This window comes from Gadus morhua, chromosome 18 (genome assembly GCF_902167405.1).
Source record: "Gadus morhua chromosome 18, gadMor3.0, whole genome shotgun sequence".
NCBI lineage: Eukaryota > Metazoa > Chordata > Actinopteri > Gadiformes > Gadidae > Gadus > Gadus morhua.
The window spans coordinates 12,814,313-12,841,382 of record NC_044065.1 but is presented as its reverse complement, the minus strand read 5'-3'; the positions used below and the strand labels follow the sequence as shown (position 1 = coordinate 12,841,382).

The 27,070-nt window shown below is 48.3% G+C and overlaps 1 protein-coding gene across 3 annotated transcripts; it reads right to left on the bottom strand.

Moving 5' to 3' along the window:
- Nucleotides 1-981: 981 nt before the first annotated feature.
- Nucleotides 982-26,905, bottom strand: mrtfba (myocardin related transcription factor Ba). Of its 3 annotated transcripts, none has more exons than XM_030340079.1 (16): nucleotides 26,747-26,905; nucleotides 22,155-22,237; nucleotides 20,354-20,625; nucleotides 15,370-15,435; nucleotides 14,819-14,874; nucleotides 14,436-14,511; nucleotides 13,726-13,887; nucleotides 13,213-13,418; nucleotides 12,686-12,829; nucleotides 12,186-12,433; nucleotides 11,332-11,503; nucleotides 8,921-10,093; nucleotides 7,283-7,435; nucleotides 6,933-7,070; nucleotides 6,505-6,565; nucleotides 982-6,218 (listed from the first exon to the last, which is right to left on the bottom strand). In XM_030340079.1, exons 3-16 carry the CDS (start codon nucleotides 20,514-20,516, stop codon nucleotides 5,710-5,712), a joined length of 3,327 nt encoding a protein of 1,108 aa, XP_030195939.1. In that variant the 5' UTR covers nucleotides 20,517-20,625; nucleotides 22,155-22,237; nucleotides 26,747-26,905; the 3' UTR covers nucleotides 982-5,709. The 3 variants fall into 3 exon arrangements, with proteins under 3 accessions (XP_030195939.1, XP_030195940.1, XP_030195941.1); XM_030340080.1 differs by having other exon boundaries at nucleotides 13,213-13,415; XM_030340081.1 differs by lacking the exons at nucleotides 20,354-20,625; nucleotides 22,155-22,237; nucleotides 26,747-26,905 and adding an exon at nucleotides 17,124-20,291.
- Nucleotides 26,906-27,070: the final 165 nt, after the last annotated feature.

The following is a 27,070-nucleotide window of genomic DNA, read 5'->3' as shown; positions in this document are numbered from 1 at the left end:
GCGCAAAGCAGCCTCTCGCGCGCGCAAATTACCTCAGCGCGCGCAAAACCTCTCGCGAAAGATGTTTTTACGCTCTCGCTCGAATTTAATTTTGGCACTATGGGGGAGGGAACCAAGGCAGGGCGGGCTTTCCTATGATTGGCTGTTTCTGAAGCGCGATATTTGATTGACAGCCCTCCTCAGCTCTCCTCTCATTCAATTCTGAATTGTACAGTAAATGGCTGAACGTATTGTAACTCCAGATTCTATGAGTATAGGCGCAGCCTTTGAAGTGTCGGCCTCATTGTCCTTTAAATAGCTGAAGAAAAGCTGTTTATTGGGAGCAGAACGTCCGCCGGCGCCCGACTATATCTGCGAAATGCGGACGTCGTTGAGGCACGCCGCACGCGGACGTTATTGAGGCCCACGCTGTTGGTGGTCGGGGATTACAAATTTTCAGTGCTACGGCTCACGCCTAGGGATAACCCAATATCGATAGCCTTAAAAGGCTGCCCCTATACTCAAAGAATCTAGAGTTACAATAAGTAACTATCGTTTCAGCCATTAACTGTACAATTCAGAATTGAATGAGAGGAGAGCTGAGGGCTGTCAATCAAATATCGCGCTTCAGAAACAGCCAATCATAGGAAAGCCCGCCCTGCCTTGGTTCCCTCCCCCATAGTGCCAAAATTAAATTCGAGCGAGAGCGTAAAAACATCTTTCGCGAGAGGTTTTGCGCGCGCTGAGGTAATTTGCGCGCGCGAGAGGCTGTTTTAGGCGCGCTGAGGTAATTTGCGCGCGCGAGAGGCTGTTTTGCGCGCGCAGAGATCATTTGCGCGCTCGCAGTTAATATCTACGCGTGTGGAATAATGTAATACGCCCGAATGCATCTTTTATCACATTAGTGAATTATGGCACTAATGTGACGCCATAGTCCATGATCCATCTGGTGTACTACAGTAGTACACGACCGACCATCTAGAACCGTAAACACTATTCACATTCACAGTACACCAATTGTTTTATTGACAACATAAAAGGCATACAGTAACATTATTTATATACACATCTCGAGTACTATTTACAAAATGTGTTACACATGTAGAAAAATATGCATTACATCTATATAAATATGTACACAATGTGCAAAACATATGGCATACACACAACACAAGGCATAGCAAGGGGTGTGGGGGGAGTATGGGGGAGAGCCAATGGGTGAAAGCCAACAGAAGGTGGACTCACACTAACCCTTACAAAAACCAACTGACAGGGAGACGAAAGGCCGTGATGACCCGTCTGTCCAACTGTCACGTATAGAAGGGCTGTAATGTGTTAGTACAGTTCTGCACTGTAATAGAACAGCACTGCACTGTGATAGAGAAGCGTTTGAGTAAAGGGAACAGACATTGTGGATTGTATTGTTGCTGCCTCTGACACAGTAGAAACTCTTGGGATAGAAATGGGTGTTGGACGGCGATGAAGGGCGGGGCATAGAGGTCGAGAGAGTGGTGACATCGGGAAGGGGCGGGGTCAGGGTTGCACCCTGGTCGGAGAACACGCACGGTTTTAAGTGCTTCTAAACCGATCTCAAGGAGCTAAAAACATCAATGCTGCCTGGCTAAGACTGTCCAGTGGTGCTTTAAAGAAAAATATTTTCCATTATTGCTTCATATTAAACCAGGGCCCAATCAAGAGCCACCAGGGCTCCATGTGCCATATCCTGAACCATGTGGTTCTTCGTAAACCTTTTTCTCTATGCTAAACTACGCAACATAGTGTCACAATTTAGTCTTTTTGTAAAATCTCGGTCTAACACGGTTTATGCAAACTGACTACATTTCTGTAAAGCATTTAAATTACCCAAATAACCCTACATCACATCGACCAAAATAGAAGCCCCGCCATGACAAGACTAAGATATGAAGTGCTATAACCAGAACAGCCGTTAACATTAGGTATGACTTTGTAAAGGATCTTGCATTGATAATCAGGCAGGATCGGACATACAGTACGGTATATCAGGAGATCAGCTGGGAGTATTGCGTTGAGCTGTGTCTCTGGCCAATCAATGATAACCTCCTACAACCTGTGGCCAATGGGAAGTGGTGTCACACGTTTAAAAAAACAAAAAAAAACATATAGCATCATGCACAGCACGTCTCTATAAACCTATAGCATGGCTGCCGTGGATTTAGAGGAAATCTGATATGAAAGGTTAACAAAAAACAACTTCAAATTACAATTACATTTCTCTTAAATGCAAATTATTTTGCAGAACTTCTTAAAAAAAGATTAAACAGTGTTGATCTTCTACACACTTATTCCCAAAAAAGTGATAAATAGAAATAAACTAAACAATGAAACCATGACATTCAGCAAAAAAAGTGATCAATAGAATAACAATATATTCAATGTGACAATATATAATCAATGCAACCATATATTCAGTGTTCCTCTGCCATTTTTGGCAACAAAAGGATGTGTGTTCATAAAGCCCTAAAGATAGCAGAGCGAATGTCAAAAACATAGTCCTATGTTGTAAAGTCATGTCTACAAAAGTACTGACATGTTCTGTCTATCCTACTTGGTTGAATATAATCAACAAAAACATAACAAGTGCACCACTGTAATAATATTTAGTCATGATAATTTTTGGAAGTACATGATGTACTATATGTGCAGTATTTGGCATTTTCTTTGACTGCGGGCACACACAAACATAAATAGACCTGTACAGATGGGCGAACACGCATGCACGCGCACATGCTGACAGACACACACACACACACACACACACACACACACCTCCTGCTTCTTCCTCCACCTCCTGTGTTCCTTAAAGTGCAGCTTTAACCTTAACGAGACAACTTTTAACCACCATGAAATCACACATCTGTGGAATGATCCACCATTTCAATATTGAATAATTGACAAACTATAAATGACTAACAACAGTCATTGCACTGCTGAACAGGATGCGTGAAGATTGTGTTGATCATTTGAAAAGTAAATCTATAAAAAACAACACAGGCTGAAACAAACACTCTATGAATCAAACAATTCCCAAAACTTTTGCAGATATTCGAGCAGTTGCAGTAATCGATGCTGGGTGATGAAAAGACAAGAAGAGAATCTCTTCATGCCATTGATATTATTCCTTATCAAGTTATTACTCTCTAGCATAGAGAACACCCCTATGCTATATTTTTTGCATGACCCTTATAGCTTTGAAAAACTGTCTCCTGACACTGTCTTTGCTAAGGCGCAAGATTATTGCCGAAGTGAGCAGCAAAACGTATCATGTTGTCAGGACTAAATTAAATATTTTCTTAAAGGGTTTTCTGAAATTATATATATATATATACATATTAATCTATATATATATATATATCTCCACAAAAAAAATTGGCTTTCGTAATGAACCAATCAGCGACATCCAAAGCCCTCTGTCATAGATCTAGTGAAGTGGACCTAGAAGCAGCACTAGTGAAGAGAACGGCCTTAACAAATTAGATCAATAATAATAAAAACTCCTTGGATTCCAAAGCACTGTACAGCAAGTGTGTATCAATCAGAAGGTAGTGAGATATCAAAAAGATGGTCGTTTTAAAAAAGGTACGTTCTATCCAAGAGAAACATTTCACCGTGTCAAAGCAGTAAACAGAAGATGCGTTTTATAAAACCGAACCCGGGTTCAACAGTCATCAAAAGCCTTTTCTTTAAAGTAAAAGTTAAAGTATCGAGCAATAGCAAAAGGTCAACACGTGTTCATGTCCTTGTTCTCTAGATATATGTTTGAAGCGGACAGCTGGAGGGAAAGTGGCTCGATCACACTAGTCTGAGATTTTTTAACACAGATATAATTGTACACATGGAGAAATTGAGCCAGGACATACATGCAGAAAAACACAGAAAGACAAATATACACGTGTAAACAAACATGCTTGCTTGCCCACATTCTTCCTCTTTCTCTCCTTCACACAAACACGCAGACACAGACACACGGGCAGGAAGGAATCTTCTTAATCTTAAAGTTATCTATTGGCTGGCGAGTCTACATTCCTCTCCTCTGCCACTTGGCTCGACACAGGACAACCAACGACGGGTGGAGCCCAGACATCATAGACCCGCCCCTCAATGTGAAACCATTTACCATCTCAGTGGCCAAGTTCCCACTCTGAACCACATGCAAACAAAAGTGCAGAGAGATATTTACAACAGCTATATATATCTATATATTTATATATAGATATATATATCTATATGTGTATATCTATATACACATATAGATATATATAGATGAACAAGTAGCACCTCTCTGTAAAGTCTTCAGACACCTCATAAGGGTGTGACAGCAGCACACATGCACTTCAGTCGGCTGCGCATGTGTTGATGTGTCGGTACTCGTTCCCTTAGTCGCTGTGGTCGGTTTTAGTTTCAATCGCCAGGGAAAACGAATGAGCTGCCAGATGTGTGACAAGCGTCTTGCTTTAGTCCTCCTTAACATCTCAGAGGTTACATTCAGGCGCTCAGGGCTTCGGGCGATCACCAGGGCTGATCGCCGTGGTGACCGTGGTCGTCGTTTTGTTCCGGGGTGCCGATCCGCCGCGGTCGGCTCGGCGCCAAGTTCACATTTCCTTTTGGATGTGGAGGCGAGGTTGGCGATAGCTTGCCCCGCCTCTTTAGTGCATAGTGTCTCTCACTGAGTGGGAGGAGCCTCCGACCCACTGTCGTCTGACGACTCGTTGTTCATTGGTTCTGCGGTTTCACCGGAACGGCTTGACAAGACGTCACTCGTATGGTGCCGGCGTCATATCGCAGACTATTCTGGCCACACGCTAGGTGGCCCATGTGTTGTATATTCTGGATTAAGTGCTGTACAGGGTCAAAGCGTGTGTACTGAGCATTCAGATGCAGTAAATGGAAAGAAAGTGAGCTTTTGCTTTTGTCATTTTAAAGTATTGACAACGACAGAGATCCTAAAGCAGCCTGGTCCTGGTCTAAGACGTCAATGCGCCCGGCCTAACACTGGGTAAACCGGGCCAGAGAATCACTGACAGCACCTAACCTAGTTTGGCACAGAATGCCTCAATCGACAGTATAGGCTGTCGATTGTCTACCTAAAAGGGTACGTCGCCAAGCCAACGTTGAGAGTTGTCTGGTCAGGGTCTCGTGTCTGTGCCTGTGCGTGTGTGTGTGTCCAGCGGAAAGCTGAGGTAAGGATATCTGAGGAACCGAGGTAAACCTCTCCCCCAACCTCACCCTCGCCAAACGCGCTATGCAGTATTTACATGCACACACCCACACACCAAAAAGTCTCTGTATACCTAATGTTCCCACGGCCCGGTCTGGTCTACCGTTTAACCCTGTACTCAAGGTTGTGGTCTACAGGTTACCCAGGTTAATGCTGACTTATAAAGCCCAATGTGACTTTCTCAACTTTGATCAAGTGCTATTATAAATGGACTCTTTGATAACAGAAAGGTAGCGCTATGATCAACATAGCTTCGACTTCTGCTGGCCGAAATGGCCGTCGTGAAAACTTGTGAACAATTCGAATGGGAGGGAGCAACTCCTCGACAAGCGCTATGGCCCTCGGACAAGCTCGGCGTCCTCTCTCTGAGAAGCTACCATTGTCATCACAATACCCTCACTGGAATAGCCATCGGTGGACATCCCCTCGGCGTAGTCCGTCCTTCTCCCGGGCGTAGTCCATCCTTCTCCCATCTATTCCCAATGCAGCTGCAGGTCCTGGGTGTCCAGGAAGTCCGAGGGCATCCCCAGAGGGGTCAGCGCCCCGGCGGGCCCCGGGGGCATGGTGAGGTCCAGCCACTCCATGTTGTCCAGGCCCGGGTCGGACAGGCCCATGTTGAGCGAGGACGGGGACGAGTCGCAGAAGGACAGCTCTGACGTGTCCATGGGGGAGTAGGGGTGCTGCTGCTGCTGCTCCATCAGCTGCGCCTGCAGCTCCTCCATCAGGCCCAGGGTGCGGGGGTCCGACACCGGGGAGGTCCCGCCCAGGGTGCGCTCCAGGAAGGCCTCCAGCTGGCGGTCCGAGGCCAGGGAGGAGAGGCTGGGGTCGGGGGACGGGCTGAGGGCCGGCGGGGGGGCCACCTGGATGTGGGGCGGGGGTCTGGAGAAGGCGGTGTTCACCGGCAGGGTGGTGACAGTGGCCGTGACCGGCAGGCTCTTGGGGAGGGCGGCGTGGGGGTCGTGCTGGATGAAGGGGGTTATCTCTGAGGAAGGACACAAGGACATAAAACCAGGGGTTAGTGTCCGCTAGGGTTTGGTGGAGGCTGACCCGAGAGGCTTTCCGTTGCTCCAACAGTAGGAAATATCCACGGCTGAAGTATCAAAAAACACATTGTCGGTTATTTTTAGGACGATGGTGTCTGGTGTCATCAGCACTATTCAACATTTGACACTTTTCTTTGGTCTCCTTCAATGTGTTTGTGCTATTAATAGATAGAGTAGTGTGAGAGTATGGTGTGTGCGTGCGTGTGTGTGTGTGTGCTGGCTTACCCCCACTTTCTATCAGGATATCGAACAAGTCGTCCATCTGCTGGCTGGTTGCTGTGGGAACCTGAGAACCGAGCCAATAGGGAAAGAGCATTGAGGCGTGCGTGACAAGTATCAAGGAAACAGCCTCGAGGCTGTGAATGAATAAACACTTGTGTGCACATATTCTGCTTCATATTTGCCTAAATAGAATAATGTTTTTGTTAAGGGAGCAAAGCACAAAAATGTAGCTTGGCTGCATTATCTTTGCTTGCTTCATATAGACTCAAATCTATTCTGGGAATAAAATGATAAAAACAAGCGTCTGTCTGGATATGGCCATGTGTTTGGGCTCAAGAGGGATTTTAGCGTCTTTTTGATGTATTTGTGTGTAGTGCACACACATCTGATAGTAAACGTGTACGCCTCAGAGCACTGTGGGCCTGTCTGACCTGTGAGATGTTGTTCAGATGCTGATTGCGGCTCTGTTTGATGGCGTCCTCGTATCTGGGGGGCTCCTTGTTCTTTGGAGGCTGGACGACCTGCGATGTGGGGCTCAGGATTATGGTTTGCTGGAACGGAGAGGGACACTGCAAAAGACAAAGCAATCGAATATTAATGGTTATGAATAGAAGGAGATCTTAAGACACATCGCTTGCAAGAAAATAAAACAAGGTGTATTTTATTAAATCCCAGACCAGAAATGAGGGTTGTTGTTAAAGTGTAAATGCAAGGTACTGCAACAATTAGCGCTAAGTATAGACCCTCTGTGGAACATTAGAAAAACAAGATTCAAAAATACCTTGTTGAGGCCTCCGTTGGGGATGCTGTGGTTGGGAGAAGCCCGCGGGGAAACCCTATTCTCCGGGGAACGACTCAGGAAACACTGGGGATTCGGCTCCGGCCTATTATGCCTCTCCAGGCCCGTGGGAGTGTTGTTGCACATCGTCAGGGTCTAAGAGGAAATGCCAGAGGGGGAAAAAAACACTGTGACAAAACTCTTTCTAGTTTGGCCGTGAAACAAGTCCCCATGAACAAACAACACCAATGTGATACAATTCAGGCCTGTCCAAGCCAGCGGACAGCTGCTTCAAGTAATTGACTGCTATTCTCGCTTATTATTCGGATGCAGAATTTTTATTTGGGATGAGCTTCATAGGCCTTCTTACCAACATATGGTGCTAAGCAGTGCTTAATTTGTCAAGTGGGAGCTCCCGGAGCGCTTTGAGGACGAGTAGAAAAAAAGCTTCAACATCGCAAGAAATTAGCCTACTAAAGCCTCGTGAATGGGGATGTACGCAGAAAAAATAGTAAACATATGTTAGGTTGGAGAGACACACAGCCACGCGTTATAAAGTTTACCGTTGTTTACTAACAGTTGAGGAATATGTCATGCACTCGCAGGTGCGTCATTGAGTCATTGTATTCTCAACACAACAAAATACACCAAGTCCTTGAAAATGGATCTCCGTCGCATCAAAAGATGAAAACAAATAGATAGGCTACCTCATAGATTATAGTAGGCCTAGTTAGAACAACAATCTGGCATGACAACTTGGCCACGTTAACAAATAGATACATATTATTAACCAGAACAATACCAGAATACCACAAAAACCATAATAATAATAAAGTTCACTACTTTCGCTAACTCCTCGCAGATTTATCACACATCACTCAACCGACTCGCGTCACTCCAAGTCCAACCTCTCTTGCTGCACATCTGAACAAAACACACACATGCACACAGTATTAGCCCCTCACACACACACACACACACACACTCAAGATCCAGCTGGCGGAGCGCACGTCAGAGCTTCCGGAGCGCGCGTCAGAGCTTCCGGAGCGCGCTCCCCCTTGCTCCCCCTCAAATTAAGCACTGGTGCTAAGGTTATGGCTCCTCTATAGACGACCCCATGGCCAAAAAGCTGCAGCGATTATGAATATGCATGTCAAATGAAATGGGATGCAAAGACACCTTGTTGTACATTAGTTATGCATTATTGATATACAATAGCAGATACGTTAGTGGTTGTTAATTGCCTGTGTCAATGGCTTCAATTTCAGATATTCTGTCACATATTAAACAAATCTGTACTACGCAAGTCAGGCCCAAGGAGACCTTGAGCTCACTTAAAAATAGTTGGGATTAACTATAAGGACACTGGCTCACAGTCTGTACTAATTTGAGTGTAAGGCAGCTACTTGAACTGTGCTTAACTTTACATATCTATGTATTTTGTCTGCTTGTCTACACCACATATTCCCACAGGCTCTATTTTTGTTTGTTTTTGGTTTGAATATTTTGTTCTATCTGCACCGAATTAACATTTGTAAGTTGATCTGACTGTGTGCGGTTGTAATGGGCTAAAAACTCAATAAAAATTAAAGTATTGTTGCCGTGGTTCATGTCACCAAATCCTCAGGCGGTCTCACTGACCTGCATCAGAGGGGTGTGACTGGTCAGCTGCTGGCTCGGCTGGCTCGTCTCCATCGGGCCGAGCGAGGACCGCACCAGACCGGGGGCTGGGTTGGACATCGTGTGCTGGAGCACGGGCTGTAGGCTCACAGAGGAGGTGGGCAGCTGGATGGTGGTGGTGGTGGACGCGGTGGTGTTACCGGGCAGGGAGACGGGCAGGAGGATCTGTGTTGTGGGTTGGCTCCCGGCGGTCAGCAGGGTCTGGGGCTGCCCCAGGACCTGGGACACGGTGCCCTGGTGGCTGATGAAGAACTGCGGCAGGCTGGGGGCCGGCTGCTGCTGCTGCGGCGGCGGCGGCGGCAGCTGCTGCTGCTGCTGCTGCTGCTGCTGCTGGCCGTTGGGGCTCCGCTGAGACTGCGAGACCAAGCGGGGGCTGGGGCCTCCTTGGCGCTGGATCTGGGAGAAGAGCTGCACCTGGGGGATCATCTGGGACTGGGCCTGGGGGTGGACCGGCCTCCCCGAGGCCACGGTGACGTCCTCCAGCTTCACCACCGGGGCCCGCTGGTTGGGGGGCGCCGAGGGGCCCAGGATGGAGTTGGGGGAAGAGCAGTTGGCCGGGAGTCGGCCCTCCATTTTGACCAGGTTGGAGTTGAGGAGGGCGGGCGCGGCGGCGGCGGTGGTGGTAGGGGCGGAGGGGAAGGGGGAGCTGACGGAGGAGGGCGTGTCCTGGCTCCTCTTCTCCACCTGCAGCTGCATCTTGAGCTCCTCCACCAGCCGCTGCTCCTGCTCCAGCTTCCTCATCAGCTCCTCGATCTGCCGCTCCTTCTCGTGGAGCCGGCGGTCCTTCTCCTCCGGGACCGGAGCCTGGCCCGGGTGGGCCCACACCAGGCCTCCCCGCCCGGGGCTCACCTCCTGGGGGTCGGGGGACGCCCTGGACCTGGCCAGGTCCTGCTGGAGCATGGAGAGCTCGCTGCAGAGGGGGGAGACTGGAGGGGTGGAGCCGGTGCCATCCAGAGCCCTCTGCTGGACAGGTAGGCGTCCCGCAAGGCCGCCGTTGCCCAGCTCCATAGGGGTGGCGTTGTGGGTTGAGGTGCCGTGGTTGTCCTGGAAGGGCCTCAACCGCTCCATCAGGTCGGTCTTGGTTCCGGACACAGGGAGCCCACGTAGTTTCAGCTCCATCTTTAACTCGGCCACCTGGAAGAGATCGGGTGGTCGTCAGAACAGAGGTGGGCTGAGGAGGCCAGTCGTGTCTTGTACAGTGTCTCAGTGGATAAAGTAACACACTCAGACACTGCACTATGACTCTTTACTACTACAACAATGTACTCCATTACAGGGTAAAATAAAGTAGAAGAATGTAGTAGTGGAGCCCCAACACCATGCTCCTTTCCAGCATGGAACCTTTCTTTCGGTCTTTCGGATCCACTCTTGGTCCGAGTCTGACTGAAATGCAAAAAGGGGCGCACGCCAGACATCGAGGGCGGCTCTCAGAGTGGAAAGGAAAACACACGTCAGAAGATTGGATTTTCGGTCCTGCGTTGTTGCTGTGTTTATAAGGTGTTTTATAAGGTGTGGTGACGGATGGCGCTTCAAGGAACAGGGTTCTGAGCAGCTCTGGTAGTTATAGTGCGGCGAAAAAGGAGCCCATTACTGGAGACCATACATATATAACAGTATCCATCACTAGAGGTTGCTAATGCGACAACTTACATGGAGCGGGTTCAAAGAACGCATTGACGTGACGTTTGCGTGATGTTCTGCTAGGGTGGTTATTTTTAACCTTTCCAGTTTTCCGTTTCATACCTCAAACTAAGTAAGCCTTTAAATGAGCCCCGGTTTGTATGCCTTGGAGGGAAATTCCCAGAAGAGAAAGTAATACTTGTGGCATTTGGGAACGCCTCATGGACTCAATGTCTTCCAACACATGATAGGGCTCGCTTACACGACAATCACGACAATCAGCGGAACGGGGCCGATAGACGCTACAACCTCAGGCGCTTAGTGTTGTTGCCGCCGCATCTTTCAGGATGTCGCTTGAGTCATCTCGTAATCTTCATATACATCCTGACAACAGCCGCATACCATAAGACTCACGCGCCGACATGCCCCACCGGCACCACTGACTGAAACACAACATGAAGTCTATAGTTAGGATTTATTTGGCTTTTGGCCTCAAAGCGTGTTGTTTCTTCTGTTCCGTCGTCCATCTGGCGCAGCTCTATTTATCGTGGCCCGTGAGCAGAGTCTAGACAACGGTGTCTTGTGTAAATATGTAGTGACGGCCCGTGGTAAATCTCTCTCCTCCTCCTCCTCCTCCCCCCCCCCTCTGAGACCAGGGCTGGGTACCTTCATCTCCCCCCCCCCCCCTCTGAGACCAGGGCTGGGTACCTTCATATCCCCCCCCCCCCCCCTCTGAGACCAGGGCTGGGTACCTTCATCTCCTCCAGGTTGGCGGGCAGCACGCCGGGCTTGCGGTTGGACAGGGAGCCGCCCAGCCGGGCCGGGGTCTGGGCCGCCTGGGGGGGAGGGGGCGAGGTCTGGGGCATGGGCGCGGCCGGGAGGGACACCACGATGGAGGTGCCGCCCTGACCCTCGCCCACTGGTCTAGAGAGAGGGTGGGAAGGGGGAGCGAGACGTGGACAGAGTGAGGTGTATACAATAAAAGATGGAAGACAAGGAGAGTGGAGGTTGAGTCGAGAGTTGTAGGACAAACTCAAGATTGTAGCACAACACACCATTTGACTTATTATATAGTGAAAACACTCTCGAATACTTGCAGACTGCAGTCTGTAAGTTGTAGTTTTAAACCTACTTGAGGGGAGCAGGCAGTATGGTCTGGTAGTTGTAGTTTTAAACCTACTTGAGGGGAGCAGGCAGTATGGTCTGGTAGTTGTAAACCTACTTGAGGGGAGCAGGCAGTATGGTCTGGTAGTTGTAGTTTTAAACCTACTTGAGGGGAGCAGGCAGTATGGTCTGGTAGTTGTAGTTTTAAACCTACTTGAGGGGAGCAGGCAGTATGGTCTGGTAGTTGTAGTTTTAAACCTACTTGAGGGGAGCAGGCAGTATGGTCTGGTAGTTGTAGTTCTAAACCTACTTGAGAGGAGCAGGCAGTATGGTCTGGTAGTTGTAGTTCTAAACCTACTTGAGAGGAGCAGGCAGTATGGTCTGGTAGTTGTAGTTTTAAACCTACTTGAGGGGAGCAGGCAGTATGGTCTGGTAGTTGTAGTTTTAAACCTACTTGAGGGGAGCAGGCAGTATGGTCTGGTAGTTGTAGTTTTAAACCTACTTGAGGGGAGCAGGCAGTATGGTCTGGTAGTTGTAGTGCTGCTGTTGCTGGCTGAGGATCTGCAGCTGGAGGAAGAGCTGCTGCTGCTGGAGCAGCCGTGCGTAGGAGGAGTCCATGGGCGCCTCGCTGGCCTCCAGCTTCTGGTCGGGGGGAACGTACTGGTGGTACTTGAGCTTCCTCACCCGCGACTTGGCCTCTTTGCCCTTCTTACTGCGGCTCTTCTCCGACGGCAGCTTTGGCTGGCTTTGCTGGGGACGCAGGGAGAGATGGAGTCGGGGGTCACCGGATGAGACATTATAAGCTCAATCATGGACCTTTAATAAAATAGATTATTATCTGAAATGTTTGTTAGTAATTGTAATGTTTACCTTTTTGATTTTCCACTATAGCCATTTACAATGCTGGTGATTAAGCTTATTCTAATGTTGTATTCAAATTACTATAAATGAAAACATTAGAACTACAGTCAAAGATATGTCAATTGGACCTGTCGTGCTTACTTTGATAAGCGTCGGGCCGGGCTTTGAGGGGAGAACAGTGGTGATTGGCTGTGCAGGAGGAATTGCTTGGCCAATAGTCAGCTGCTCGTTGGTGGAGAATGCCTTCATGAAGTCTGCCACCGCTTGGGAAACAACTGTGACGGGCTGTAATGGTAAGACGTTCAAGACATTAAAAACACTTTTTACTGGAAGTGGTCCAAAATATAAACAACCTCCATCAAATTCATCGACTACTGCATACAAATCTAAACAAGAGACGCAAGGCAGCTGGGGCAGATATATGCATTGTCTGTGTAAAAAAACCTGCTCAAAACAGCAATGTTGCATCCACACTCACAGCTTACAAGTTTCCACACTGAACCTCTTTGTAGCAGTCTTACTTACTTAAATGACCTTTTTGCCCTTGATTAAACTATTTACTTTAAGGTAAATACATATCAACGTCCAGACCTAAGAAGCAAAGGTATCGCCACCGGATACAATAGAGTTCTATTATCCTACTGCAATCGAGCCACGTGTCCTCCTACCTGCGGGGTCTGGGGTGGCGGCGGCGGGGGCGGGGTTGGTGGTGGTGGTGGAGCTGGTGGAGCTGGGGCCTGGGTGGGGGTCTCTGGGGGCCGGGTCTCTGGGGGCGAGGGGGCGGAGCTCTGGGACTCCTGGCTGGCCGGGGTCTCGGGGGACATGGCGTCCCCGCTGTCGTCCTCCAGCACCTTGGGGTAGTTGACCTGGCCTACTGTGGAGGACAGACCACACCACTGACCGCACCGTCCACACCTGCCTCCCGTTCATGCCTCTGCTTTGACCTTGGAGTCTAGCTTTAAACAGGGTTTTTTTGAAACACTAAAGAACAGAAATGTTCGGAGATGCTCTGTATTCAGGCAAACCTTATTTATTTTGAAACAAACAATCCGGGCGTCAGTTTTTCCCGTAGTGTTCCAGACCCACACACCGAACCACCCACCCACCCATCCCCCCACGCCCACACCACGTTCTCCACCAATCGGACGGCTTGTCGTCGACCCCTAGCCCCGCCCACTCACCGATGATGGCCTCCTTGACGCTGTCGTCCACGGGCAGGATGTTCTTCTCCACCAGCTCCATGGGCCCGGGGCGCTGGGCGATCTTCTCGTTGAGGTTGTCGGCCAGCCGGGCTCTCTTCAGCCTCATCTGGGTGGCCTGCAGAGACGGCTCCGCCCCCGTCTCTGGAGAGCGGGAAACCAGAACAAAACAAAAACAGGACGAGGTTGTTAATGGATTGATTAAAGCTTGACTGATGGAGGTTGACGATGACCCTGTCCAGGGTTGGTGTGTTGAAAGGTGCGGCGGATGAACGTGCCTGCCAAATGTGATGTATTTATTTATTATTAAAGTATACCAGAAACCTTCATACATTTATAATGACTGGATTGATTAAGTCACTTTACCCCGGGTTTCACCAGCGGTTGCGCTGCCCAAGCCATTTCCATTTAGTACTTAGCTCCTCTTTAATGTATAACGATTTAATATCTAGGCTGCAATGTTTTGACTGCCCTCCCCCACACGCTAGCATAACACTCAGCGCTCGGTGGATGTAATATGCGCCGCACCTCCCGGACCACTGTACAAACAGCGTCCGGGCCAAACTCAACTTTGTGAGACGCGGTGGAGAAGGGACCCCCTAATCCTGGGCAAAGCCAGAGCCGCAGTCGGGGAAGCATTTGCTCAGATAATAGACTGGATGTCCCAGCGGTGATGAGCTACACATCCTTACCCTGGAGGATGTGCATGCGGACCAGCTCTGCCCTCTCCGGTCGGCTGCGGATCTTGTGTTTGAGGAAGTTCTCCGTCTAAGAAATGAGACAAAAAGACTAAAAGTTGCAGGAGAGTCTCTCTTTTCGGGTGTCCTGTTGTTTGCAGATCGTCTTCCAATGCGTTTGTATCCTCTGGACACATTGGCCACCGTTTGACCAATTCAAATCCACGTATTGGTCTTAACCAATCACATATGGGATTTAGCTTTTTGATTCACTTTTCTTTCAAATGTACAGATTCTGTGTTCCGAGTTCCGAAGTTGCCGTTGCTGGGTCAAGTCTGAGATATTCTCATACCAATGTATTACAGTGTACTGCATCTTGTTCCCTTCTGCAGTCTTACCCTTGCTCTTTCCAAGCTGCGTATCTGCCCATGGAAAGCAGCTGGGCTCTTGAGGGCTACAGGGAGAACACAAAAACAGTTTCATCAACGCTTGCATCCAAACAGGAACGCATCATGGATTCAGATGAAGCGCGGCTCGTCCAAACACGATGTGTTTCATGTACGAGATTATATACAGGGTTTCCCATTCGTTTAACCCTGTCATTTATGTGGGAGACATTACACCCCACCAATGAATAACATGTGTTCTTGTGTATGCAGGGGGGGGGGTTATCGTAGCGGCTAGGGACTTCGACTGTGCCAGCCGAACGGTTCTGGCTTTGGATCCAAATGTCTGCAGCTTGACTGTAGGCGTCATCGCTGCCTCTTCATCGCCTGGATCAAACCTCGCGACCAGCCGTGATGAAAGCATACGCCAAATGACCAACACTAGTAAATAGTAACATAGTGATGTCTTAGCGGTGTAAACCTTGTTTTAGCCAGGTTTTGGTCGTGTCTGCAAGAGGAGGGATGTCAGGTAGAAGGACGCGTGTAAGAGGCTCTCTACTCACGCGGCATGATGCCCTGGTCCACCAGCTGCTCTCTGGTCCGTCTCTGCTGGAGCCTCAGCTGCAGGACTGTGAACAGGAAGAGGGAGGCAGCACACGTAAGCTAGGCTTGTAGGAGGAAAACACTGCATCGGCTGACATTCGGACCGCAGCAGGAAGCACGAAGGGTCAACGCTGTCCATAAACAGGAAGTTTGGGGAAGTGAAACAATAGAAAATATGTTTCCAGTCAGACCGTCCAGCAGCAGCTGAAAGAGGTTTGGATCATAAAGAAGAGGAAGAGGCTTCCTTTTGATTTGTAGATCCAAATAATTTACTGAACAGCGCATTAGACAAACATAAACGGACAGCCGTTTTAGCAAGGCCAGATTAATTGAACACATTGGAATTCCCCCAGAACTTCTAATGTCTCACAAACGTATCCAACTATAATCAGAGAAGTCTCTGTAGGTCTGTCTCTCTGTCCTACGTTTTTTTCCTCGACAACTGTTCAATCCGATCGACGTCTTCCTCGCCGGTTGAATTGCTGAAGTTGTTCTCGGATTAGCGGCTCTCGAGACATCCGCAAGCAGCAACACCCTAGGCCAAGCCCTTGGCCCGCTCTGCACAGGCACGCTTTGAGCAGGCACCGCGCTGCTAAATCTAAATTGGCACTTGATAGCTCGCCCCGAGAAACTGTACATATTTTCCATGCAGCTGGCGGAGACAGTGAAGCACCTGGCCCCCCCCCCCCCCCCCCCCCTCCCCTCCCCTCCCCTCCCAGGTGCATGAGAGAGACGAGGTCCTTCATTAAATTCAATACACAGCACTAGTCTGCACGTGTCCCACTGACAGACAGCCCAGCCGGGGGGCCCAGACACCAGGGACAAACAGACCACAGGTTTAGATCTCAAAATGTGCCCGCTGGCTGGAAGTCTCTCTGGGGAAATCCCCGTTGCAGGAGGGATGAGTCGATGCAATGTATTAATCGATTAATTTGTTAATCAGCAGGAAATTAACCCGTCCCTGTGACATCTGCTTAAGGTGGGATTTGTCAAGTGAAATGCCAGATGTTTACCGTGCATAGGCCCAGAAACTCCTTAAAACGGGTTGTTGGTTCTCTACTTTAGATTGCTAGCTTGTCAGGTTCCATTATTATTCGTACAACGTTGTAGTCTAAATGATTCGTCCATTAGCCCAACAGAAGAAATTAAACAATCGATGAAATCAATATACTAGTGCTGCACTAGCAAAAAGGGAAAACACTGCAACACAAATGTTCCGTCCAACTTTGAGTACAGGGGCACTTCATCTTGAACTGCACAAAGGGAGTTGTAGTTCCTGGCCCTGGGCCGTTTTTCTGGACATTATTTATTTACTTTATTACATAGCGTGTTACAAGTGCATCACTGTTGCAACACCAATCCCTACATCCCATACACACCCAACTCTACCACCAGTAGCACCAACACCAGCGTGTAAGTGACAGGACGTACGTCTCCAGCCTCGTCTTGTTCCTCAATAGTTCAGCCTCAGACCAGAGGGTCACTCCTTCTGAGTCACTTCCAGAAGGAGCGACCAAACTCTGAAAATAGTGTCTCCACTCCACTCCACCATACTGTCTCCACTCCACCTAAATCCTCCCTCAGACAGACTCAACTACAGCCACCGACACAGAGAAAGGAGAAAAGCTGAAACGGCTGCGGTCAATAAGCTTTAGCAACCTGCAGAATTAGCATTATTAACACCAGAGAAAAGCACAAAAACAAAAGTTCTTACCGGAGCTGAACCTGCTGGTCAGGTCGACAGGTGTTACCATCTCCATGCAAGCCATCGCTCCCTCGCTCGCCTCCCCCCTTACAACTTGCTCGCCAAAGCACAGAGCTTTAGCCTCATACCACTGGCTGCTAGAGGAGCCGGCTCTCAGCTAACATAGCATGTCTGCTGCTCTACAGTCCTGTTGTGTTCAGTCTGGATGGAGTGCAACCGGAGCGCCTGCTAGTCCGCCGCGCTACACACCCTGGCCAGGATATTAACGGCACAAAAACAATGCCCCGATTTTCCCTCTGGCTTCCACTTCTGGTTCTCTCTTCGCTCTCTCCCGCCCGGTCTCTCAGTGTCTCTTGGTGTGCCTACGGAGGGTGTCTGCGTACACACATGCACACAGCCAGACACAGGGGAGGGAAAAAGGGAGGGCAGGGGAGGGCTGGGCCGCTAGCTCCTGTAGCTGCCTGACGTCAGGACAGACGCCTGAGTCAGCAGCACCGTCGGCCAATCAGAGCCGAGCACAACAGGACCGCTGCATGCACAAAACAAAGCACGCAAAAAAAACACCAACAACATCTAGAGGGCTTTGATGAGAAGCACGCTTGGAAAATAAAGTGTGCGGTCATCAGTTCCTATAAAAAGATGAACAGAAACTAAATCGGTGCATGCATTTCCATCAACCTGGGTAGCGAGACATTCGCTTTGTATATGTTGAGCACATGCCTTTCCTAAACAAATATCTGGATTTTCTTTTGCTTGGTTCTGAACACAACCACACCCACACACACACACCCACATGTTTGAGGACAAAGAAGTAGGTATTATTCAGACCAATAATGTTGACATGAACCTCCCCAGATTTTTCCAAATCTCCAGTGCAGACGGAACCATACGCATTGACCAGAAGGTTGTGTTCTTGTGCCCATTTAAGGTGGGACGATCAACATCAGACTTCCAGTCAATTTCACCAGCTCTCTGCAACGCCTCCCTCCAGGCAGGGGCATGCAAACAAAAAGTGACCTTTCACCTGCACGGCACAGATGGGTGCATGCATGGCCAAGGCGTACACACATACACGCACACACAACCCCACCTGCACGTGTGTCAATCATCAGGCGGGTTCCCTCTTTGACCAACAACACTTGAGGGATACTTTCAGCGTAGTCTGTCGGTTATAAGAGTCCCCCGTTGTTCCTCTGGCTATGTACCCAGGTCAGGGTCTGCTAACCTGCTAACACGCTAACCACACAGAGGCACCACGCCTGGCAGGGGATCTGGGTTGGAGTCTGACCGGCTGTCCCATGCGAAACGTCATTCCCTCTCTTTCAACCCCACTTTAACCTCCGTCTTCACTGTCATGTCCACAAATAAGAACATAGAGCTCATTTATTTTAAATGGCGCCTAGTATAAACTGTGCTTAAATGTGTGAGCGTGAAGAAAGAGCAGGAAGCATCCTATCAGATAAGAGTCTTTTATCTGTTCTCTGAGGCCTATTTCTGGGTTGTGCTCACATTTTAATCTGATAGATTAGCCTCCTGGCCAAATTAGCGATGCTTTCGCGGCGCAGAGCTACGGCCAGTCCAGCGGTGCTGGCTGCAGTCCCTCCATCACCTTCTCCGCCTCCACCGGCTCCCCCTCCTCCACCTTCTCCTCCACCCCAGCCAACCGCCAAGACAGACCAAGAGCCAAGTCCAAGTTAAGGTGGCAGTTTCAACACATGGGTGGTAAACCACTAGAACACAGAAGGGGATCTGGTCGTTGGAAAAGGTGGAGGTGGGGGTGGAGGGAGTATGAGCCATCTGTGTCTGGGCCATGTGTGTGTGTCTGTGTTTACGCTCGTAGGCGGGGGGGGGGGGTATGTAGAGTGTGTGTGGGGCTAGTGCTGTTGTAATTCCACAGAGCCTTTCCACTCAGTCACTGTTCAGTTTAAATCCCATTCGTTGGCTCGTGCTGAATACAAAACCCAAGGCCCTCACACGATACTGTACGCGCCACTTTATCACTCGCAGCACCGGGGGACAAGAGCCCCCTCGAAATCAGATCGATATCGCTGGGTATAATTTGCCTGAGAAAGCGAGAGCGATCACTCAGCACCAGCGTGTCAATATTGTCCCGGGCTATCATTACCGACTGGCACTCTACCCGGTACAGCATGGAGCGCCGTTGCCAGCGCGGCTGAAAAAAACCTGCTGCAAGAACGCTCTCGCTCATCCATCAGCCACTCAGTCAAGACGGTGGCCCCGGTTCAAACAGCCTCAGTCTGGTGAGAGTGACGGGAAGCCGGGCGAGCGGAACGCACTGCAATTTCCTTTGGGTGAAATCTGATGGGAATATCAGGGCTCGCCTGATGGAATGTTGATGAGGCACTGCCGTTAGCCAATGATTGGTTGACCCAGCGACAGTGTGCACAAGCCGACCGGTCGGAATGACTAACCACGGGCACACACACACATAGACACACACACATAGACACACACACACACACACACACACACACACACACACACACACACACACACACACACACACACACACACACACACACACACACACACACACACACACACACACACACACACACAGTGTACGTGCCGTTACTGTGGTCTTGGATTCAGACGATACGACTCATGTATTTAAACGCTGCATTACTTGGACCTTCTACAGACCTTCTTTGTCTCTATTCCAATTATTAATTGGGCCCACCAGACAAACATAAGGGGTTTCAATGACTTCTGGCACTACAATAAAGCAGTGATTCATTTTATAAGAGAAAAGTTTCACTGTTTCTGCCTTCAGCGGTGCCCTGACCGGAGCATCTACATGGATCGACGTCCTAAATCTCCCCATGTCTTCCTCCATCCCCATTGCACACACTGTCCCAACACATAGTGAGCCAGAGAAGCAGCCAGCCCAGCAGCCCGGGCTGGGACGCTTATGGTCCGAGGACACATCAGTGTACCCTACGCATGAAGTGCTTCAGAGCTCAGAGACTTCAGAGACTACAACATTAGAACTGAAAGACGCTATAGCAGCTCGTCAGTCTCGTCTCCACGCTCCTGCTCCCCTCACCGCTCAACGACCAACTTGCAAGCCCTCGACTCCTAGAGGCTATAGTGAAAAAGCAATAGGAACGAGGGCACAGGAAGTAGTGTTGGAACACAGCCTTGGACTGTGGACATTTAAACTCTCCCATGACGGCATTCCAGAGGGAAACATTGACCTTGAGGTGATGGGGGCTTACCGTTCTTGCGCTCGTTGAGGGGGAGCAGCTTCACTTTGGGCTGGAGAGTCAGCTCCTCCAACTCGTGGGTCACAGCCTCACTCTGGGGACTGGGCACTAGGAGACTCAACATCCCACAATCCCCCTCCGCTCCCAACAGCCCCATGGAAGCCTGGAGCTCCATGGTGCCGTTATAAAGAGGGCAGGGAGGTTGGATTTGGGAGGGGTCTCGGGCAGCGATGGAAGAGTCTGAAGGCAAGGCAGCCCTCCTGCCTCTGTTGTCACGGCGACAACTGCAAGAAAAGAAAAAGGGAAGATACACGTTGTTAGCCAAGATCAAATAGAGGGACATAGCGAAATCTATGCCTATTGGCAGCCGGTTTGTTTGGGTGAACGTTCATGCCCAACCATAAAGGAAGGACTACAGGACTGACTGTAGACGGGCTTGGACCCATTAAATGTGGGGTGTGGGCCTTTTTCTTATAATAGCATTTGACTAATAACTAATTAGTCTTATAAAGGAAAAGAATAAATTATGCGGAGTATAAATTATGCAGTACACTTTAATCTGCAGGATCAATGAGTCAAAGAAGTAGAACGCAAACCCACAGGTTCACATCATGATTCAACACCATTTTGTGGGCTCTTCCAAAAAAGACTCCAGCAACTCAGAATAACAATCATTACCGACGCATTGGCACGGAGCACTCGGACTGGTTAAAAGGCTCGGGGTGGCATTTCACTCTCGGAACATCTGGAAGCATTCAGGGCCTGCCCCCATTTCTCATTAAAGAGCACGCCACTTAGCTGATGATTATATGAGGAATAATCATTTTCAAACCACTGAGGCCTGAGAAACACAGGAAGCCCGTTTGAAGAACCGGTTCTACGGCTCTCTTCTGGATCCAGCCACCGCCGTCGCCGTCGTCGTCTCCGTGGGACGGCGGTTTTCTAAAATAGTGTCCGGGAAGGGAACCGTTTCAGCGAGCAAAACAAACAGCCGGGGTAACCAAGGCTCTCCGACGGCCGCACGACCTCGGGGGGGGGGGATGACGGATGGCCGGGCCGCACCAGCGCAAACGGGCCCGGCGCCGGTTATTGTTTTTCAGCGAGGGCCGACAGCCATCGGTCGTAAGGGTCGCAGGAGCCGTTGGTAAAGTGAACGACTTTGTTGGCGTTGGCAGAGTACGCCCCACCTCGACCCAGCGCTGCGGGCTGCGGCAGTCGGGGTGGGGGTGACGTCGTGGGGGAGACCATGGACTGACTGGGGGGAGGGGGGGGGGGGGGGGGGAACCGCAGAAGACCTCACAGAGGAGCGTTGGTCGTAGAGCAAGAGCCCGAAAATGCATATTAGAGATTCTGGCGTTTGATTCCCTTTAATGTCCGCAGGGTACCTTTAGACATTGAGGATTGACTGCTCTTTAATGCCTCTGACTTTGTAGCGAGTCACTTTGGTTAAAGTGTAGGCAAATAGTAAACAGTGATGCAAGTCACAACTTGAATTAAGCCTGGCATTGGATCATGTGCAATTCAGCTTAGTCAGACCACAAAGCTCCCGTCATGTCCCTCAGGACATCATCTCCGTCCACCACAGGAGGACGGAGATGATGAAATTGAGAGACAAAGCTCTACACTTCTAATGGGTTTTTACCTAAGCTGAGGGACTACATATAAGGAGTAGAAAATGTAAGAAATATTATGAACCCTAACAACACATATACACAACAAATGGAATCCATTTGTCCATTGTCCACAGACCAAGAGTTATTTAGGGTCAAATCACGGTACAGTTGGCATTTTTCTTTCGTAAGACAGAGCTTACCTTTGGTCGGTGAGGAGAGGATCAGCCGTCTTGGTCAGTCTGTCTGATCGCTCGCTGCCACTCTAAGCCATGGATAAGGAGACCTAAAAGATACGAGAGAGCGGTCCAATGTTCAATTTCCAACACTCAATAACCAATTCAACCCTCAACAAAAACAACCTGTGTCCAGCAATTCTAGGACCTCAACATTATTCGGGAACAGAGTATATTAACTAGCTTGGGTGGGCGAGGAAGTAACCAAAATTAGCCACAGCTAAATGTGAGCTCTCGCTCTAGGGTGGTTTTGAGAGTTCGGATGACGGCAGATGTGTTGTGCGTTACCGGGGTAACCGGAGGCGGTCTCTATGGCGATGGAAGGTGGATGGGTCCGATCAGGGGTACAATGGCAAGGGATGCTCAAGAGACTCTTGTCAGTTTAAGTGCTGTGGCATCAAAGTGCCAGAGAAGGAGAAAACAATATGGCCTTCTTAGTGGTATGATGCAAAGAGAGACCTTTCCAGGCCATTCGCTTGGGCTGATTTACAAAAGATCAGCCTGTTGGATACCAGATGGGCTTCAATTGGATATAGGTCGCTAGGAAACTTCAAGAGAGCGAAAGCGATGAGAGGGAATGGGTGAGAGAGAGAGAACAAGGAAAAGAGAGGGAGAGAGAGAGAAAAACAGATAGGGTGTACAGGGCGAAAGTACATCTCATGCTTGTTTAGAATCTCTCCATAGATTCCAACACACCGCCTGCCACATGTTCAGGAGTCGGGATTCAATGCAAACAAAGATAGTGAGGAGAGAGAGAGACAGAGAGTTTGTGAGCCAGAGATGGAGAGTAATTCAGGCTGCAGAGAGAGACAGAGAGAAAGAAAGATAGAGAGATGGTAGAGATAGCAAGACTAAGACAAGATGCAGTGGGTGAGGGAGTGAGAGCGAAAGAGAGAGTTATTAATGTGAACGAAGGAAAGTAAGGGTGCTATAGGAAACAGAAGTCACGGCACACTAGGCTACATTGGGGTAAAAACAAGGCCGTGTCCCAGGCAGAATTGAAGCCCAGGTCCAGATGGAAGCCCTGGCTTGGGGCTCGGAGTCTAGTAGCAACAACCATTCAGAACAACTACAGAATCTCAATTGACCTCTGGTATGAGCACGGATGTATACTATGTATGATTTCCTCCTTCCCCAGGAGGAAATCATACTTTGATCTTCCAAACTTAGAAAGGAAGAAATGAGAGGCTCTGACTTTTATGTTGTGCCTTTAGTTGCCTGAAGAGACAACTCAGTTGTGGGAATAATTTAAATGTGTTAGACGGCCACGACTAGGGCCATCGGGAACACAATGTGCTTCATCCAATGTTTACTCTTCAGAAAGGGAAATGTGCTTCGAGTTAGGCTCTCTTAGACAAAATAAGCGTTTTAGGTGCACATACATACGGAGATCAGCAGTTTTTCTCACAACAGCTTATTTAGTAATTTTGTACACTTTAATCCAAAGAAGCTGTTGTCATCAAAATATGTCGTTAAAGACCTGAAATCTTGCTTTAGGATGCCTAAAGGTTGTGCATTGATACATGAACCAAGTACTTTTTTGTCAGGAAGTCGAAGATCCACAAGAATCACCTGCCCAGAGCTCACAATATGAAATATGAAAATACTAAATAAAAAACAGTTGTGGCACCTTATCCTGGAACAGAGAGACACACAGAGACACAGAGACACAGAGACACAGAGACACAAAGACACAAAGACACAAAGACAGAGAGCTTGAAAAAAGAGATGAAGATAGACCAAACAAGTGAAAGAGCTCTTCCTGCGTGTTACTAAGAACATAACCAAATTAACAGCGTCTCAGTGAGACCATTCTCACTAAACTTCATTAATGTCCGCCTCAGGGGACCAACCTAATAGAAGTCATTAATGTTATACAAAGAAATGGGGAAGTTACTTTTTATAAATCGTTTAAAAAGGAGCCAAGTAGAAGTAAACATGGAGTAGAACAAGTAGAAAATTTGCTCTGGGGTTCAAAAATTGTCTGTGGCTGGAAGTAACTCTTTAGAAACCGGCTAGGAGGCAAACACCCACAGGCTTGGCTGCTGCTGTAACAACTAATTAGTTACCTCATGTTGGTGGTGTTACCACTAATTAGTTACCTCTTGTCGGTGTGCCTGGCAAAATAGGATTTAGTCAAACATTTGGCTTCACCAGCACACCATCAATACAGCAGAAATAAAGCACAGCCTTGCTGCAGTTGTATATGTAATTTGATTTGAGTAGAAAACCACAGATCATCAATATCGGCTTGTTTCTGCATCCCCAGACCTCCAGTGTCCCAATGCACAGGTGAAACGATAAATAAACTCAATGGTGCTAAATATGGACGGACAGATTCCCTGCCTCTCTGCATTTCACGTTGTTTCAAGTGGTACGGCAAAGTGACATACGCTAAATGTGAACTGGTAAGACTCAAGAGTGCTGTGAGTGTGTTATCGGGGAATCTTAGACTCGCAGTTGTTTTCCCAAAGCGGATACACACACCAGGGGAAGCTAAACCAAGTCATTATTTGTTTGCGTCTAGGAGCTGAACTTGGGCTTGATCCAGTCATCCTCCAGCCACGTACATCCATGGGAGTTGAAGGGAATTGCACAAGGCCACTTGAACCATAAAACAACTCGAGTGATTGATTGGCCCATTTGCGACAACACCACAGCATACCACAGTTCAAATAAGAGAGGAGCCCATTTGGTCAATGACTTAGGTCACATTCAAAAACGGAATTATCGTTGCAAAATAAATGTAAAGTTTTCTCTGGCGCGCAGGTTCCCAGCTAGGCCAAACTAAATGATATGGGAAGAAAAAAGAAGACAGAGCGAGAGTGGGGGGGGTTGTTGGAAGAGCTCTGCATACCAACGAAAAGGGGGCCAGGGGTCATCGATACTACAAATAGCATCGGTCACACAGACACACTATATAATTCATATCAAGTACTCAATGGCATACTTTGTTCATTACTACCACTGAATACTATATCCTACTCTGTGTATCACAATAGGATAAAAATAAAAACCAACGTAACAATTGGACCGATGTCCCAGCCATAACGTCCATGTCATCTCTAACTCGCACGCACACATGAAGACACACCCACACACGGTTGAGAACCACATAATGGTCAGCTGTGTTGGTGGTGGGAAGCCTGTGTAGAATTAAGCAGCAGAAACCAGACTCAAGTATTGTAGCTCTCTCCCAGAGAACAAACATTACAAATTGTTGACGTGGTCAACGTTCATCTGTGCTCCCACACACAGGTCATGCGGTTTCCTCCCTGCCTTGCCAGCTGCTGGCCTTTACTGAATGGAAGACACATTTTCAATTATAAAGCAATAGTAAAAAAAAAAGAAAAAAAAATAGCATGTACAGTTGTAGAGAATGGGGTCTCAGGCTTCAGAATAAGGTGCCAAAAATAAAGATCAGGCGACAGGAACTAAACTCTATTGAGGGTAATCAACAAACTCACAATCGAAACAATGGAACCACTGGCTTTACATTTAAACAATGAAATGGAGCCAGTATTGTACACCCAGTAGCACCCAGACTGCAGGCTAAATCTATCGAGGGACTATTATTAAAATAATATTCATACTGCCAACACGACTGAAAAACAATCAGACCATGCAGGAGGAACAGGTTAAGTTGGGGAAAAGTTTCACACCATGGTTTGACCTTGTCTATTTTTATATGAACAATTAGACAACTTTGCAGTTAAGAGTGCAAATATAGTACCCAAGCATATGACTTTGGTACAACATTTAAAAAAAACACATTGTATCATTAGATAAATTCTACAAAGATTCGGAATGAAAATGTTCGTTTTAAACATCAGTGAGTACAAACACTGAATGAAAAATAATCCAGAGATTATTGCTTTCCAAAAACCAATATCCACCCAGTAGCACGTTTCAACGTTTCAGACTTTCCAATGAAAAGAACAAATAGGAAATGACCTCATCATGTCTGTGGTTGACTACCAAGTCTCGGGTCTGATTAGTTACATGATGACATCACTAGTCTTACATCATGTAAGAACCGCCGGCCTTCCTCTCAGTGATCGCGAAAATAACATTGGCGTGGGTAACCGAGACGAGATGTCATGTTATTAAAACGCGATATGGGTTTCTCATCGTACAGTTACTCACTTGACTGCGATCGTGGCTATTCGCACTCAACATATTGCCTTTTCAAATATGCGACCAACGTTTATTCAAAGGGTTTTCGATATCTAACTGTATGAATGATGCGGTGGTGGCAGCAGTGTAGGTGTAAGACAGGTTAATGCCTCTTAGATAATACATCTGACAGGTGTGACAGCGGCAGACACTGCAAATATGAATTTCTGTGGGGGGGGGGGGGGGGGGGGCACCCGACGAATATGATATCATAGACTGTCAGTCGTGCTAATGTTAATCGGTGCAGACCCCCATGTCGCAGACATCCATCCATTCCCGCTACGTAAACAATCATGAATCTCTCATGACATGTACGAGAGCTATATCGAGCTAACACGCTAACCTGCCAAAACCAAGACAACAAGGTAGTGGTCGGCTCTTACCGAACTGCAACGTCTTGAAGCCAAGAAAAAGGTTGCGCTCCGATAGACACCACGACAGCACGATCGGACCTGGGCGGATGTAGGTTGTGTATTTTTCAGAAGAGCCAAGTTTATCTGACGGAGTAAAATGGCTGCGACTGATCTATTGGGATGCACGGAGTGACGTCACCATGAGCATCGCACAGGACGCGTGCATGTGTGTATGTGCGTGTGTGTGTGGGGGGGTGGCTTGGTTTATTTATGGTATTTCAACAACAACCACCTCTGGTTCGGTTTCAACCGGCATCCACCTAACCAAGTTATAATAGAGCGTAACAGTGACCC